The 19,052-nt window shown below is 42.4% G+C and overlaps 1 protein-coding gene across 2 annotated transcripts in view; it reads left to right on the top strand.

Moving 5' to 3' along the window:
• LOC122071548 (probable ATP-dependent RNA helicase ddx5) overlaps positions 1-19,052 on the top strand; it is a 28,237-nt gene that overhangs the window by 8,048 nt on the left and 1,137 nt on the right. For both annotated transcript variants that reach the window (XM_042635918.1, XM_042635917.1), the window contains exon 5: positions 9,932-10,186. In XM_042635918.1, the coding sequence (XP_042491852.1) occupies positions 9,932-10,186 (255 nt within the window). The remainder of the gene's footprint in view (positions 1-9,931; positions 10,187-19,052) is intronic.

Genomic DNA, 19,052 nt, shown 5'->3' with positions numbered 1-19,052 from the left:
TAGCACGGTCGGTCCACCTGAAGAATAGTGTCCCAGCCCAATGCTGAGAACCTCTCCTGAAGCTGGGCCTTGTGGAAGTCCTCGACTACCACGGTCTTTTCCATCAATACTGGCCCCTTCAGGAAGATAGGCCATTTGGCTGCGGCCTCAGCACTAGTGAAGTGCTCCTCATCGTAGTCTGAAGGGTCAGACTGAGCAGGTGCAGGTCTCCCTGTGCGATGAGCTGAAGTGCTGGTCTCCGCACTTTTCCGCTTAGAAGCGGTGGTCTTGCGTCAAACACCAGAGGAAGATGGTCCTCTGCCGGTGCGTGAAGACATCCTGACAATAAGCAAAGAAAGTTGGGTTAGTACAGTAAGAAAAGACAGCAGCATTAAAGAAGGGGAAATTCAAAACCCAATTTCTGCAAAATGGGAACGGCAACGATCTAGGAAGGATAGAAAACTTATGACATGAAACATGGTGATGGCAACGCATGGAAACGTGCCAAAACAGTAAAATGACAGCAAAGGACAGCAAAAGCAATAGGCATGAGTGAAATGGGGGAATTCAAGTTCATTGAGCAAATTGCAATAGAATGGAGTGAAAGCTTGAAACCCTAGGTCTAGAATGAAATGCCATAGTAATGGGATGATAAAATTTCAAGAATATACCCCAAAAAGGACTATGAAACTCCATGAGCACAAGTATGGATGAAAGTCAAGGAAACCAATGCCAAAATAGGAATTTTCATGGGAAATACATGGGGTTGCAAGCATAATAGATGATTCAATGAAATCTAACGCATATCTAGCGTAAAACAAGCGGAATGCATTACAAAGGAGTCGTCAATTTGAGCAAAACAGTAAGGATTTAAGAAACCCCAAATTTGGGAACCTAGGGCATCAACTTGGGTTTCTCTCCAAATAAAGTGGGATGATTCCTATAAACTACAAATGAGCACAATGGAATCATCACAAACACATGATAATACTTTTCTATAGTGGAAAATAGAGAAAGAAAGCCTAGAAAGCAAATCCTAATCAAGCATTTCACCCAAATTTGAAATTCTGGGAAAAAGGAGAAGAAGAAGAACATACTTGGATGAAGACGAGTTAACTCTTCACTAAAGCGCCGTGTGGATGAGCGGAATCGTGAGTTGGAGCGCCGAGTAGACTCCCAAAATCGTCCAAGAGAAAAAGGAAGGAAAAAGAGAGAGAAGAGAGTGAAGGAAACAAAACAAAACAGGGCCAAAAGGCCCTGTTTTTCGCTTTATCGGCCAAGACCGGCGGGTCCAAGACCGGCGGGTCCCCACCCGCCGGTGACACCCGCCGGTTTGGGTGTTGGGACCGGCGGGTCCCTACCCGCCGGTTCATCCCACCGGTTTGGGCAGAAGGGAAAATTGAAAATTTTGAAATTTTTTTTTTTTCTTTTCTCTTTTCCCTTCTCTTCTCCTATTGTGATTTTATTGGTTTTATGGTGGAAATTAGTCCTCTGATCAATGGGCTATGGTCGAGTGGGACCATTAGCATGCATGATGTGGACTTCGCCCGTATCTTGGAATTAAACTATGACTAATTACAGCCTATCATACACTACAACACCTCATATAATGGCATATGATTGTGTGCCTAAATCAGTTTATGGTGTTTAATCAATATGGTGTGTGATATGTTCCAGGTACAATAATACGATGGTACGTACTAGATCCGGTAGTAATGCCCGAGGTACCTCGCGGGGTCCTCGTCGGGTCGGTCGACCACGAAATTCCAGAGGGGCCCGTTCTGTGGGGCATACCTCACCTCCACTACCTGCAGAGACCCATGGTCAGGGTGGGGCACATGGGGACCCACCTATAACTGCACTCCCGGACCCACCACCGGTCATTACACCGGGAGATGTTGCTACAATAATTCAGCAGTCCCAACAAGCTTTCCAGCAACAAATGCTTCAACAACAGCAAGCATTTATGACTGCCATCCAGCAACAGTTGGAATTTTCTCAACCGGGTCAACCTCCCCGGGTGCCCACTCCGCAGGACCCACCTGTAGGGTCAGGAACGGGACCACCAGTGGGTACACCTCCAATCCCACCATTCGGTATTCCTCAGCATGGGATGCCTCATCCTTATGCCTACTATCCTGCCTATGCTCCTAACTTCCCGGCGACGAGCAACACGTCAAGGGTGGTAGAGTCATTCAAGAGGAACTTACCACCGGTATTCTCTAAGGTGGGGAGTGATCCTTTAGAACCGGATCAATGGATCCAAGAATTGGAGAAGATATTTGAGGTGCTTGAGTGCACAGATGCCCAGAAGCTCATTTGTGCTGGGTTACAACTCAAGAAAGAGGCAAATTCGTGGTGGCAAGCTTCCAAGCCTATATTAATGGCTGCTCATCCAGAACCTACTTGGAAACAGTTTAAGGAGTTGTTCTTGGACAACCACTATCCGCGCAGTTTCAGAGATCGGAAGGAGACTGAGTTCATGGCCTTAACTCAAGGAGGTAAAACTGTTCTTGAATATCAGCAACAATTTGAAAGTTTGTTCCATTTCGCCCCAAGGCATATACGAACAGCTGAAGAGAAGGCAGCAAGGTTCCTAAAAGGCCTAAAAGCATCTATTGGGTCGGTGCTTGAAGTCTTGGATTTGACCGAATATGGCCAGATTGTACAGAAGGCCAAAACAATGGAAGATAAGCAAAAGGGTGAACAGTCCCTCACTCCTGGACTGTGGAAGAGATCAAATCCATTCCCAGATGTGGGAAATTCCTCCAAGGCATACCGTGGATCATATAGTTCGGGGCCTATGTATAGGCAGCCCTATAGGCCATCTGGCTATCCTCCTAGGCCAGTTGGTGGTTCGGGTTCAACCTCTTTTCGCCCGAACACTAGTGTGGCTCCTACAGCTTCAAGGCCACCTCGACCTTCATCTGCATCGGGTCAAGTGCAGAGGGGCCCCGCTCCAGTTCCGACGTCTCAGATTCGTTGCTTCAACTGCCATTCCTATGGGCATTATGCGAAAGACTGTCGGTCCCGACCAGCCTTGCCCTCCAGTCAGCCCTCTGCTTACCGACCTCCCTTGCCTCGAGGCAGTCAACCGCAGGGAAGGATGTATGCCTTATCAGCCGAGGAAGCTGAGGCTAGTACAGAAGTTGTAGCAGGTACATTTTAATTAAGAAGTTCATTATGATTAATGTTGATGACTTGCTGAAATTATATACATTGTTATATTAGGTATCCTACCCATATCGGGCATACCAGCCTATGTTTTATTTGATTCAGGAGCTACTCATTCATTCGCATCTAAGAGATTTGTAGGGAAGCTTGGGATGTCACCCAGGATCCTAGACCAGGGAATGATTGTTAGTATGCCTACTGGTAAGATTGCACAGCTGAAGGAAGTGTATGGACCGTGCCCGGTGGAGATTAGTGGGAAGAACATTGATGCGCAACTCATTAAGTTCAATATGCAGAATTTTGATGCTATATTGGGTATGGATTGGCTGTCGGCTCACCGAGCTAATGTGATCTGTGCGGAAAGGCTGATTAAGGTAACAGATGACGAAGGGAAAGAGTGGGTATACCGAGCAGATACCATGAAAAGAGTGCGGAAGGTTCTGGTCTCCGCTCTTCAAGCGGTAAAGTTACTAGAAAGTGGATGTCAGGGTTACATAGCCTCAGTACTCGATGTTGATGCAAGAGTTACACCTCTAGAAGAAGTAAAGGTGGTTAAAGAGTTTCCCGATGTTTTCCCAGATGATCTGATGCATTTACCACCTGACAGAGAGTTGGAGTTTGCCATAGACTTGACTCCTGGAGCAGCTCCAGTATCAAAGGCTCCATATAGGATGGCACCAGCTGAATTGAAGGAGTTGCAGATGCAGTTGCAGGAACTATTGGAAAAGGGGTTTATTCGCCCAAGTGTTTCACCTTGGGGTGCCCCGGTGTTGTTTGTCAAGAAGAAGGATGGTAGTTTGCGTATGTGCATAGATTACCGGGAGTTGAACAAGTTAACCATTAAGAACCGGTATCCATTGCCACGCATCGATGATTTATTTGATCAGTTGCAGGGAGCCAGAGTATTTTCAAAGATAGACCTTCGGTCCGGCTATTATCAGCTCAAGATAAAGAGTAGTGATATACCCAAAACAGCATTTAGGACTCGATACGGCCATTATGAGTTCCTAGTGTTGTCCTTCGGGTTAACCAATGCGCCGGCAGCATTTATGGATCTAATGAATCGAGTATTCCAGGATGTGCTCGACAAATGGGTAATTGTTTTTATTGACGATATCTTAATCTACTCCAAGAACGAGGAGGAGCACACTCAACACTTGAGAATGGTGTTACAGAGATTGAGAGATCAACAGTTGTTTGCCAAGTACAGCAAGTGTGAATTTTGGCTTAAACAAGTTGGATTCCTGGGGCACATAGTGTCTAAAGCCGGAATCGAAGTGGATCCTGCTAAGGTAAAAGCAGTAGTGGAATGGGAAAGTCCCAAGAATGTTACTGAAATTAGAAGCTTCCTGGGTTTGGCTGGATACTACCGGCGTTTCATCGAGAATTTTGCTCGGATCTCAGCACCAATGACCAAGTTGACGAAAAAGGGTGTGAAATTCGACTGGGCAGAGGAATGTGAGAAGAGCTTCCAGGAATTAAAAGCAAAGTTGGTGACTGCCCCGGTGCTGACTATTCCTGAAGGCACAGGTGAGATGACAGTTTATACCGATGCTTCCAAAGTTGGTTTGGGTTGTGTTCTCATACAACGCGGTAAGGTAATAGCATATGCATCTCGACAACTAAAGGAATATGAGAAGAACTACCCTACTCATGACTTGGAACTAGCTGCAGTCATTTTTGCCCTTAAGATCTGGCGACACTATTTGTATGGGGAGAAGTGTGAGATATACAGTGACCACAAGAGCCTGAAATACTTCTTCACCCAGAAGGATTTGAATATGAGACAGAGAAGATGGCTGGAACTCATGAAGGATTATGACTGCGATATTCAGTATCATCCCGGCAAGGCTAATGTAGTGGCAGATGCATTGAGTCGAAAGACACAGACTGTGTCGCTTTCATGCTTAGCAGTCAGCTCACCACTTGTGCAAGAGGCGATGCTAATGGATGAAACCCTCTTGTATGAAGGGGCAACCCTAGAGCTTGAACCTCAACCAGAAAACCTTAAATGGTTGACGGTATCCTTATCGGCTCTACAGGTGCATCCGGCAATTAGGCAAGAAGTGATAATGAAGCAACCCTTGGATCCTGAATTTCAGCGGATCAGAGTTAAGGTTCAAGACCAAACAATGAACGACCCAGATTTTACTTTAGCCAGTGATGGGGCATTGATGTTTCGAGACAGATTGTGTGTACCCGATGATTTGGATATACAGGATAAAATCGTGAGAGAAGCACACAGCTCCGAGTACTCACTTCATCCAGGAAGTACCAAAATGTACAAAGACCTCAAACAGAGTTATTGGTGGCCAAGCATGAAAGTCACCATAGCTTTGTATGTGGCGACTTGTCTTACCTGTCAGAAGGTGAAAGCTGAGAGGCATCGACCCTATGGTACCCTTCAGCCACTCCCAGTACCAGAATGGAAGTGGGAAAGGATTACAATGGACTTCGTCACCGGACTACCAGGTACACCTAAGGGAATGGATGCGATATGGGTGATTGTGGATCGGCTTACCAAGACTGCTCATTTCATTCCTATCAAGACCAAGTTCTCCATGGCCAAACTAGCACAACTTTACATGGACAACATAGTGCGTCTACATGGAGTGCCAGTGAGCATTGTTTCAGATAGGGACCCAAGGTTCACTTCCAGATTTTGGAAAAGCCTGCAGCGTGCCCTGGGATCGCAACTGAACTTGAGTACAGCTTTTCACCCACAGACGGACGGTCAGTCGGAGCGAACCATACAGATATTAGAGGACATGCTCAGGGCATGTGCAATGGAGATGAGTGGCAGCTGGGAAGAATATATACCTCTTATGGAGTTTGCATATAATAATAGTTACCAAGCTACAATTGGGATGGCTCCATATGAAGCGTTATATGGCAGAAAATGCAGAACTCCTTTGTATTGGGATGAGGTAGGTGAACGTCGAATGTTAGGACCGGAGATGATCCAGATGACTTGTGACAAAGTCGACGTTATTAGAGAACGGATTAAAGCAGCTCAGTCCCGTCAAAAGAGCTATGCAGACATCCGCAGGAAGGAGATTGAATTTCAGCCAGGAGAAAAGGTATTTCTCAAGATCTCTCCTACTAAAGGTTTGCAAAGGTTTCACAGAAAGGGAAAGTTGAGCCCAAGATACATGGGACCATTTGAGATCTTGTCCCGGGTTGGCTCAGTAGCCTACATGCTTGCCCTGCCACCTTCGCTTGGAAATGTTCACAATGTATTCCATATATCCATGCTGAAGAAGTACGTGCATGATCCATCTCATGTACTACCCGTGGAACCAGGGTACCTAGAGGCTGATATGACCTACACAGAACAGCCAGCTGAAACTTTGGACCGGAAGGTGAAAACCCTTCGCAACCGCTCCATTTCCTATGTAAAGGTGCGATGGGCTGATCATTCACTTGAAGAAGCATCTTGGGAGGTAGAAGAAGAAATGCGAGCCAAGTACCCTCATCTTTTTGATCAACCAGGTACGCAATTTCGAGGACGAAATTTTTCAGAAGGGGGGGTAATGTAATATCCCACTTCTTAAACCCGGTCTGATTTCGTGGTTGAACCGGTTTAACCATGCAGGAACCGAGCCAGAGGATGTTAGAGCGAGTTCCTTATGGGCTATGATGGCACGGGTGACCTTAAACACCGGCTGGCCCGACAAGTCCGAGCCAGTGCCAGAAGAGACGGGAGTGCCCAAACCGTGTACGTGCACCTACCATAAGGCTATGTACGGATAAAACAGGTATTATATCCGTATTTTAAGGTATATACGTATGCTACATCGTATGCCTGGGGTGAGGTCCGAGCCGAGGTCCGAGCCCGGTCAAAATCCCAAGTTTTGACTCTTGGATGGGTATGTCAGGTGGGTACACCCACCCACCTGAGTGACCCATCCATCACTATTCACTTAAGTAGGAATAGTATATAAGCTTTATGACTTCTTTTCTTTCCATTTATTACCCTCGTACGTTTGGTGAGAAAAGTAAAGAGGAGAGAGAAAAAGAAAGGGAAGGAGAAAGGAAGAAGAAGAAAGGAAGGATTTCAGCGGCGCCGAAGCTCGATCTTGCCATTCCGGTGCCGGGAGAGTAATCTTCAACTCGAGATCTACAGTTGGAGGTAAGAAAAGCTGGATTTTATGAACATTCACCATACCCAAGCTTTAAACCCTTGATTCGAGTATGATTTCTTAAGATCTTGTAAACACTCTTTGAAATGATGGATCTAAGGTTTAATAGATGATTTATGTGTTGATCTTGAAGGATTTGAAGAGATATTGACAAGGTAGAAGGAGCATTGTGAGTTGGAAGTGATTTGGAGGGTTTGAAGTCATTATTGAGCAAAGAAGGTAAGATGGTTCCCCTCACTTGAATCTAACTTAGATCTAAGCTAGAACCATCCTATAGGACTTTAAAGGTGTGAAGAATGGGTGGAGAAAAGCCCCATTTGGGTCCCCAAGGAATGGAGGAAGATGAGAAGAAACTGGGGTTTTTCCGCCAAAACCGGCGGGTACAACCGGTGGGTCCCTACCCACCTGAGACACCCACCCGAGAGGACCAGGGGGTCCCTGGCCAAACCGGCGGGTAGGACCGGCGGGTCCTACCGGCGGGTCCCTACCCGCCGGTCCCAAACCGGCGGGTTGGACCGGTGGGTGGACAACCCACCTGAGTGACCCACCCGAGTGGACAGAATGTGATTCTTAGGTCCGATTGAGCCCAAATCGGACGTGGGACCTTCTTTCGACGTTCTAAACACGATTTTGACGTCGGATTTCATTAATTTTGATTCTAAAATGGTGAAGTACTAACCCCGCTCAATTTCGTTAGGTTCACCAAAGCCTTCCCGATTCGCTCCGGATCTCACCCGTACCGAGCGGGAATCCTTGTGCGCTACAAGTAAGTGGAGAGAGGACGTTTGGCCTTGTTTCAAGGCATTTGTTTGGCATTCATATAACTATATCTAATTTAGTCATATCATCATGAATATGCTATATAGATTAGTCATTCCACTCATTGATGTGCATATATGCTATGTTTACTTTCAATTGAAAATTAAATGAGATGTTATATGTTGAATGTGGACATCATGTTGCATAATGCTTTGATAGACTAGATGCCGTGGTCGGCTTGGAAACGAATGCATTGGTGGCCCGTGGTATGGGACACGGAGGCACTATGCAGTCGTACTGCATATAGGAGCATGCGGTATTAGGATTCTCACCATCCCGTGCTACGACCCTTCCCAACAGGGGTTGAGGTGTTGGGTTGCCATTTGGGGGGAAGCAGGGGTCGCGGTTGTCGGACACTGTGGCGGTTAGGCATTACACCCGGCGAGTCGTGTAGGACAGCCGGCAACCCCGGTGGTATTTCAAGAGGGCCAATCGTACTGCTTTTAAATTGCTGGAGTCAGCACTGTCATTTAATTTATTTACATTTCTGTTGAGAGCCGGTGGACGGCATTGTCTTTATTTTTCCGAGTACTCACGGTGGGCCTTCTCCAACAGCCCTATGGGCGTATCGCGGGAGGGAGTTCGCGGCTCGTACCCGGAGTATACGCGCACTGTGGTTGTAGTAGCACTAAAAACCAAAGACTTAGTAATGTTGATTAGGTGTATGTGATCTAAAATGATTTGCATGGCATGTAGTGCATATGATGTGTTGTGATGTGTGGACTGTTGTGTGTGGTCCACCTCTCTGCTTACTGAGCTAGTGAGCTCATTCCACGTGTACACCCCTTTTTAGATGATTTTGCAGGTCATGCATCTGAGGAGCAGGGGGTGGGTCCCGCAGTCGAGTTTCCTGATGAGGACTGGTGGACCCCTGAGGAGTTTGAGCACGGCATAGACTGCGCGTGTGAGAGCTGTGCTGCGAGACAGCAGTTCTGAGGCCGAGCTGTGTACTCTGATGATTTTGGTTAATTCTTGTATATACTTGATATTTGAACTTTATTCTTTTTGTGTATATATTATGCCTTCGGGCCCAAATGTATATATTTATTGTATTACCAATTGGGTATCAAGTATATGGGAATTATTTACAGGTAAAACTTAGTCTACCGCTGATATGATGAATTGATGTTAGTGTGTGTATGCTGTGGTGGAATACAGTATCTGATGATCCTGGCAGGTTTGGGTTAACCGGTGTTAACTCGGTCACCGCTCCGGTTCAGGGTGAACGGGGTGTGACAAAAACACTACACCATAACCAAGTACTAGCAAAATAAGACCAATTTTTGACGGTCCTGCATTTTGTCAGTCTTGACCACAGGCTCTGATCCACCAGTACTTTTCAATTTTGAGTATGTCGTCTGTTAAATCATAAGCACTATGAATTTCTCACTACTTCAACAAATCAGTTTCTGCATTCCACTATTTTTAAGACCTTCAACTTGCTCCACAGCTCCGTCTCATTGCTGTAGTCTATGTCGTTGTTCACTGTTAGGACCAAACCATATGAATTGACTTTCCTCATCTTGTCACATATTGTTGCTGACCTTTGCTCCCTGTGTAAGTGTAGAATCAAACATTCTTGGTGCAGTGCACAATTAATTACTGCAACAAGTATAGAAGATAACCTTGCATTGCACTCATATTTTTTCCTTAATTGTTATAAATTTGTAGTCCATTCCTCTCTTCCCCCCCCCTCCAACAAAAAAAAAAAAAAAACAAATATATATATAATAAATAAATAAAAGCAATGGTTTACATTTCTCTTTGAACCTCTGGTTCCTGTTATATGCTCATAATTCAGTTTTTGTCATTCACAGGTTGTAGATGGATTCGAAGCTTTTGTTGAGGGAAAATTTCTAGATAATATAAAATCCATTAGACAATCCATTTCTGGAGATCCCCAAACAGTACTTTTCGGTAATTGCTTTGGACATACCTCTTCTTCAGTCGTGCAAGATCTTTTGGTGGGACCAATCAGTCGATTATCTCTTAGCAACTCTATAATTAGTCAAAGTGCATGCATTGTTCAGTCCATACATTTATCTGCCTCAGAAGATGGAAAGCTATCAGAGGTTTGTAAATTAATTAATTCAAATCCTCATTCTACATACACCCTTCAATATATAGCATATAGGATAGTGTTACCACAAGAGACTAAAGTCTCATATATTATGTCTTGTTGATTGTTTCTATAGTTTTTTGTGGTGGTTGTATCATTTTAAGGAAGAAGATATATTGCTTTTAGATATTGAGGTTTTCCTTTAAACTACTGAAGTTGTCTGATTATAGTATTATGCTTTTGGAAGTTATCAGAGGTTTGTAAATTAATTAATTCAAATCCTCATTCTACATACACCCTTCAATATATAGCATATAGGATAGTGTTACCACAAGAGACTAAAGTCTCATATATTATGTCTTGTTGATTTTTTCTATAGTTTTTTGTGGTTGTTGTATCATTTTAAGGAAGAAGATATATTGCTTTTAGATATTGAGGTTTTCCGTTAAACTACTGAAGTTATCTGATTATAGTATTATGCTTTTGTAAGTTGGCTTATTGATTCTAGAAGCCTATGACCGTTGGTGGAAACAAATTTAAGGATGTGTCCGCTACAGTAAGAGATCCTTCCTCTTGATGTTGCAAAAAATCCAAACTGTATCTTTCCTATGTCTGCTTGGTGATTAGGGTGAATAAATTAGAATTTTAAAGTTTGAGGATGGACAGTCCTCTTTCTAATATGCTTTGGCTTGGTTTAAATATGAGCATATCACCCCACATGAGCAAACAAATTCCATGACAAAGAAATAACTTAATTGAATTGATTGTGTGCTTGTTTAAAGCTATATTTTGCTACAATAATTCACCTCCAAATTCGTTAAAGACCATGTTGACTCTTGAAAGTTATTATCCAACGAGTACTTTGTACTTAATGTTCGAGCATTGAACCTTAAACCTCTTTACATGTGCACATCACCTCTAGCTGACTAAAATGGTATCGTTTGTCATCTGAATATATGTCTTCAGATTTTCAGCTCAAATTGCCAATGACAGCAGAATGGAAGGGAAGTAGATGTTCTTCTGTGATGCAGACATCCTAGTTGCCCCTTTTTCGCTACCGAGACTAATGTCTTTCTCTTGGTACACTCCATCTGTACAACCAGAATTGCACTCACAAAGCTCTAAAGCTCTTGCATTCCTGCATTACACAAACTGTTGTTTGCACATACTATTTGATGTGCCAGCATGTTGCCACCCTGGAGCACCTGAAAATGCTCTTTTGCTACCTCATGTGATTATTGGATATGTGATGTAGATTGTGGACTTCCTAAAATCCAGCATAGTGGGGCCCAATATAGAGGAACCTATTTCTTAGGATCTGTCACTACTGTGGGGGCTATTTAGGATGTTTTATATTCAGATATATTGCCAATGTGAAGATCTTCTAGTGGGGTACACTCTTTAAGAGTTTTTATGAAGTGCACTTGGTTTCCTGTCTTTTAGGACACTGAATCATTAGCCAGCACCGAGCTTGCGTGGAGGTAGTGTCCTGATTAGTTTGTAGTCTTTTATTTCATATCATAGTATGTTACTGCTCTATAAATAAAGTGTTAGGCCATGGAGTCCATAGGATGGAGAAATAAATTTGAGATTTCAGTTCAGTAGTAAAGCTCGACATGTAGAGATGCATTGTAATATAAAGGTAGGGTACTAACAAACACCAGTATCCTAACCTACCATAGGATCACAGGTTCTGCCCAAACAGTAAGCTAAACATCCCTATTTAGCAATATAAATGACTGAATAAACAGTCCTCAAGACAATGGATTACTAATGCGGTTATCACAGATCTGATCCCAACTATAAGTCACAGTTACAGCCCTTAAAAAACACAAACACGATGAGAAACAGAAACCACAGCTTGCTGCCAACAGCAACAGTAGGGGTTTTCTAACCAGAAAAATTACAAGTCTCCCGAAATAGCAACTACAGGCTTATATGGGGATATTGTTGTGGTCGAAGGTAGAACACTTTGAAAGGATGGTCCCTTCAAAATTTCAGCTCCAAGTGATGGTTGAACGCAGAGTTACAGGTCTGATAAGAAAATAGAAACTTATCTTCCAAAATAGAAACTCACAGAACCTGCTTATTCAGCCTTCATATGGCGCTGCAACTACCATCAAAGAAGAACCCTTTGAAGGGTACTACACGGTCAAAAGGTGGGCTGGAATGATGGTTGGATCTGGAGTTTCAGGTCCTCAAAATTCTCTGCAGAAAATCTCTAATACCAGTGAGGGAGCCCCAAGGATGGGAAACTGATCTTCAAGTCTTGTCTCCACTGGAACTCGATGGATTAACCTTCAAGAATATGAATAGAAACTCCAGCAGTTCCAATAGTATGTGGAATGCTTGTCTGATGCTTGAAAGTTGCAGAACTTACAAAATCGAAACCAGAAAATTGATGGAGAAGAAAAAGAGGAAGAGGATTTTTTTTTTTTTTTGGGGGGGGGGGGGGGGGGGTGTGGGGGCGGGGGCGTGGGTATGACCAAGGCCTCTCACCTATAACCTTGGCCTGTCTCTCACTGCCACAAGGTATCACACCTCATTGCATCTCACAGAACTTGGTAAAAACCAGAGCTTTCAACTTTTAAAATTGTGGGGAAGATACACTAAGGCCTATAGGCTGGTCTGTCCAGCAACTAAATAGGAAATAGAAAAAATAGAAAGTCCCCTCAAAGCAACTATGGGACTTGTACAGCAAGAAAACTTAAACGACAACTTAATATCCTAACTTTTAACCAAAATGAAAAGTAAGTACTAAACAAAGCTTACAAAATAAACTGTCCCCATATCTGGTTTTGAGTGAACCAGAATGACACCTAGCTGCATGGGCTTGGCCCAAAAGTCCATCGAACCATGAGTGTGAGGGGCCTGGTTCCTAAGGTTCTTGCGGCTATATTTCTGGTCCAAGAACCTGACTACATCAGCTCCCCCGGCTTAGAAACATTCGACTCCGACGATGGACATATATCATATAGATCTGGGTGGAGGCGTAGGAAACCATCAGTATGGATCCACATGCAGTCAAGTTCAGAACTTCCCTTCCATTTTACCAGAAAAGAGTATTAACCACTGCTACCCCATACCGTAGCGAACTTTATTATCAATGACATCTTCTATTTATTCTTCTAGGTTGTGAACTGGGGAAGCTGTAGAGCGTGCTCAGTATCACCCACGTCCGAATGATGACCCACATATAGAGTGAGTTTGGCCGCATTAAAAACGTTGCTAATCTTCATATTGGGTGGCGACTAACATATAAGAATTAGAGCCAATGCGTTTCAGCACTTTGAATGGACCCATTTTACAAGGGTGCAATTTGTGAATGGTACCCGGAGTAAACTGTTCCGGAGCAACACGAACCACAACTAAGTCTCCTGGCTGAAACTTGACAAAATGGTGATGTCGGTCAACGGCTGCCTTGTATGCATCATTACTAATGGCAATGTGGCGATGAGCATCTCCAAACCTCTATAAATGTAATAAACTAAATAAACTCATCCTCCTCAATGCTCTCCCGTACATGAGGGGGGAGTGATACCAAGTCAACGGGTCTTCTAGCCTAAAGACCAAGCACAATCTCAAAGGGTGTGTGACTGTGGTGTGGTTGATAGAGCTATTATAGGCAAAACATGCAACATCAAGAATCGAAGGCCACGTCTTCTCATGATCACGAACAAGGCGATGTAGAAGATTGCCGAGGCTTCGATTAACAACTTTCTTCTGACCATCCATCTGAGGGTGAAATGCAGTAGAGAACTTCAGTTTTGTGTTAGTGCTCATCCACAAGGTTTTCCAAAAATAGCTCATGAACTTCATAGCATGATCAAACACAATGGATTCCAACAGTCCATGTAGTCGTACCACATCTTTGAAGAATATTGCGGCTATATGGCTTGTGTCGAACGTTTTTCAACAAGGTATGAAATGAGAAATTTTAGAGATCTGTCCACCACCACCAAAATACAATCGAGCCACTATCGTGTCACTGGTTAGCCGAGGAAAAAGTCCATACTGATGTGTAGCCATGCTTAGGGTCACATCTCCAGAAATCAAAGATGAAAATCAGACTGGAAAAACTGTCCAACAGGCTATCACAGACACCAAACTAAAAAACAAACAAAAAGGCTTACCCGTTGCACGAGGCTCCTGCATGTGCGAGATCCCGGGGGGGTGAGAACTATGTAGCCTTACCCCGAGAATGTCAAGCCACTTGACCACCATGTCACAACATTTGTACCTTTACTGTTGGACCATGTGTGCCCCTTCATCACAGACACCAAACTAAACATAAAAAATAAAACTTAGGTTGTGAGCCTTGTCTTCCTAATGTTGATGATGATGCACTCATGAGGGTAAAGATGGTGAGGCAACTCATGGTGTCAAATCTTATATGCATGGACCCGTCAATTGAGACCGATGAGGAGGATAATTTTTAAGACACCAAGGTAATTGATACAGTGGAGGTTGAGGTGATGGATGAAGAGGTCGAAGGTGTGATAATTGTGTAAGACTTCATAGGGACACTATTCACAGTTGATATTGTTTTTGAAGATGAGCACAAAGAGTTTGTAGTATAATTGTGTAAGACTCCATAGAGACTATTCACAGATGATATTGTTTGTGAATATGATCACAAAGAGTTTGTGATTCTGCCACAGTTCTTCGAACAGAAAGCTCCACGACTTGAAGATTTACATGCCTAATATCAGTGAGCCGCCAGAGTTTTATTATGGACTGAAGCTGGATGCACATCATGTGAAGTTGATTATTTGATTTGACAAAACTAGAGGTCAAGTTTTTTCAGGCCTGGGAGAATTGAAGCAGATCTTAGCCAGAAGGAAGAGAAAAAGGGCCCACTGCTGTATCAAATCATCCCTTTTTCCTTACTGTTCTTAAAAACTGAACGCAGTTATGATTCAATTAAACCATTGGTTTTGTGGTCTCTGATAGTGGGCTACTTCTAGGATGATATATGTTTTATTCTATTACTTTAGTTACTTGTGTTATGCTGGGACAGTTCTTATAAGTTCCAGCCTATTTTTGGTTTCCTTTATGGGAGTCCAAATCAATTCAGGTAACTCCTATTGCAGACCATGCATGAGAAATTTCTTTATTAGTTTCTGTTGTGTTTTACTTTCCTTTTTAGAGTCTGAGACCAGCTAAAACTCAACTCTATAAAATAGTTGTAAGGCTATTCTACCCCACAATTTGTTTAATGAATAAAGAAGCTTCTCAGCTCACAGTATCTGGATTTCAGACTTTAACTTGGGTAGATTCTCAGATATTCTCTGCTGTGGATTCAGTAGATATTCTGGTGGATTTCCAGAATAAATCAGGTGCATTCCGGATCCTATAAATCCTGCACTTCATCAGTGTCACCTGAGCAGGTCAGTGCTTACTTGTTCTTGTTCTTCTCTTTTCTGTTTCTAAATTCCAGTTCTGAACTTTCTAGCTCCTGCACATTCTAGATCTATTTTCGTTCAGGTAAGGGATTAGAGCCAATTGAAAGGATCTTTTGATCAATTCAGAGGGCATTTTGATTCGATTATATCACACATTGATCAATTAAAGAAAGATTCAACAGCTAAAAGAATGATCAATTCTTTGGGATCCTTTCTTCAAAGAACAACAGATAGAATCAGACTGATTCCCAAAACGCCTCTCTGGATATTCCTCAATGTCCTGGCTATTCACGGAATGTGAGAAACAGATTAATACTCTTCTATTCAGCCTTCTAGACCTGTTCTGATTATGAGTACTGAAGTCTGGTTTAATTTTTGGTTTCAAAATGCCATCTTTTAATCAATTGCAGAAGAATCATATTTCTATTATAAGTTTCTGAAATTCTGAGCTTATTTTCTGGATTGTGATTTCAGCTATTGGTTCGTTCCTGTTATTAATGTTCCAGCATTTTTTGACCGCTTTAAAATATAAATTCTGGTAGAGTGAGATATTTCTGAATCTGGAGTACTGTTTTGGGTTATCCTTTCATCAGTAGGATTCCTCAATATCGAGCAATCAGACCGCTGGATCATCTTCAATCATTATATATTTTTTTCTCTTTTCGTTAGTACCTTCAACCAGCTTCGTGCTAGATTTGAATTCTTGATCCTCTGTCATAATTTTTCTGTTGAATCTGGTCTCTTCCTGGTTTTCACAGGGATTTTTGAATGCCTAACCCTAGGTAATTTAGATACCCATCATAATGGTTACTGTCAAGTGAATGCCTTGTGATGGAGTAGCCTTAGGGAGAAGAGGGAAAACCGCATAAAGAAATGGGGGAGAGAATAATCACACAGCCCTAAGGCTCTCAATACTCAAACTCAATTCATATTTTCTTCAATCTGTCTTTCTCAATCGATTACAAGCATATAAATAGGAAATTGAAAAACTCTAACGTGGAAAGAATTATTAAAAGGAAACTAACTCAAAAGGAAAAGAAATCCTAAACCAACTATAACTATGTCCTACGTATGCAACTTCTCAAAATAAACAGAATAAAATAAACGGAAGATATTAGTATCCTAAATAAAATAAACTACTAAAACCCTACTAGATTAAGGACTCAATATGGATCCGGTTCATCTCTCGTTGGATACCCAGATGGGTATGGATCGCTCCATGGGTGCATATCTACATCAATTCCCCCTATGTTGAGAAAACTTGTCCACAAGTTTTGTAGAACGGGAGAATCAACACCAATCGATGAACATCCATCATTGCCTATATGAAATCACCATTGAAACTAAGATCAAATGATATGAAATCCATGACGCGAAGTTCATGGGTAAAGTGGTGACTCGAGAAAATAAAATCGACCGGTTCATTGAAAAGATCAACCGATTTAAATTTTTTCGCAAGTTGATCTACAACTCCCAACGGTGCCATCTCATCTTCTACGACTGGTGATTCATCTTCTGGTTTGTCTACCTGTTGCTCAATGGCTGAGATCACATAGTTGAAGGTAGAGTGTACTTGGGTTTTGATGTCCACGAGCTTCTCTATGATCAATTACATTTGTTGACGGATATCCAATAAAAGGTTTAGATCCATCGCCTAGGTTGTCGGAATCACTATGGATGAATACTCAAAGCAAGGAGTGAGTGGCAGAATGGTAAATAAGGAGGTTTAAAGAGCAATGGTAGAATGGGTTTTTTTTTTTTTTTTTTTGCAGGGATGGCAGAACTGTAAATACTAAAATTCAATTTAAGTTACAAAGGGGTGTCACGTGTGGGTGCAGGGTATACTTAGAAGTGACAAAAAATAGGACAAAGAAGGGATAATGGAGGAAGGGAGGGGTATTATTGGAAATAAAAAGATAATAAAAGAAAAAAAAAAGAGACAAAAAGAATCGTGGGGTTTTAATACCGACAAAAAGGGGAGTCCTTCTTGGAGATGGAACTAGAGGAGAAAGGCGGAAGCTCGACAGAGGAGTCGATCGAACTAGGTATGTTCCTCTCTCTTTTCTTCTTCTTCGTCTTCTCGCCTTCTCTCTCTTTTCTTCTTCATCTTTTTTTTTCTTTGTCGCTACTGGCAGAACCTAGGGAGGACGATCTTCTTTGTTGCTGCTTTTTTTTTTTGGCTGTCATAACCCTAAAAAGGGCTCGGTTGCAGGAACTTGGAAGAGAGGAGGGCGGTGACCAGGGGGATCAATTTTGTCTCTATGGACGGAATCGATTGATTTTGAGAGACAGAATCGATTGATTTTTTTTTCCTCAATCTTGGTGGAACCGAAACAGAGAATGGGGAAGGGAAGAAGATGGAAGGGAAGAAGGGGAATGGAGATCCTTCGGCTCTGATACCAAATGATGGAGTAGCCTTGGGGAGAAGATGGAAAATCGCATAAAGAAATGGGGGAGAGAAGAATCACACAGCCCTAAGGCTCTCAATACTCAAACTCAATTCATATTTTCTTCAATCTGTATTTCTCAATGGATTACAAGCATATAAATAGGAAATTGAAAAACTCTAACATGGAAAGAAATCCTAAAAGGAAACTATCTCAAAAGGAAAAGAAATCCTAAACCAACTCTAAGGGCCCGTTTGATTTTGTTTCTCCTATTTCTGTGTTTAGAAACAGCAGAAACGGTTTTTTCCGTTTCTGTGCTAAGAAACTATTTTTAGAAATGCAAAAAGGTGTTTGATTTTCTATTTCCTGAAATGTTTTCAACAGTGTAGTCGAGTTCAAGACATAAGTGAAGGCACGACGTTGTAGGAATGCAACTCACGACTGAAGGCATGACGTTGGAGTTGTATTTATGCTTCATGGAGATGAGCTTCAGAAGGATGAAGGCAATCCGAAACTGTGAGCTTCGCACAACCAGGTTGGAATCGCCACATTTGGATAGCGAGAAGTTTCAACAATGGGTTGGGGGTTTGGGTAGGTTGAGTGAAGTATCGGGTTTTTCACAATTTTTATCGCTCCCACTTGTTTCTAGAAACAGAATACCAAGTCTAACTTGTTTCTCCATTCCTATTTTTAGACACAGAAATAGACATAAATTTCTATTTCTATTTCCAAAAACAAGTGAAACGAAACAGAAAAATCAAACGGTTTTTGGGGTGTTTTTCTGTTTTTGAGCACAAAAAAACGGAAAAACCGTTTCTAGAAACAAAAATCAAACGGGCCCTAACTATGTCCTATGTATGCAACTCCTCAAAATAAACAGAATAAAATAAACTAAAGATATTAGTTTCCTAAATAAAATAAACTACTAAAACCCTAGTAGACTAAGGACTCAATATGGATCTGGTTCATCTCTCGTTGGATACCTAGATGGGTATGGATCGCTCCATGGGTGCATATCTACATCACCCTGTTTCTAAAAGCGTTGAATTGGCTTAGCAATCGCTGACATAGATAATGCCATGTGATT

Source organism: Macadamia integrifolia, unplaced genomic scaffold (assembly GCF_013358625.1).
Source record: "Macadamia integrifolia cultivar HAES 741 unplaced genomic scaffold, SCU_Mint_v3 scaffold_260A, whole genome shotgun sequence".
Taxonomy (NCBI): Eukaryota; Viridiplantae; Streptophyta; class Magnoliopsida; order Proteales; family Proteaceae; genus Macadamia; species Macadamia integrifolia.
Note: the sequence above shows the minus strand (reverse complement) of the source record. Positions and strands in the feature narration are given on the sequence as shown.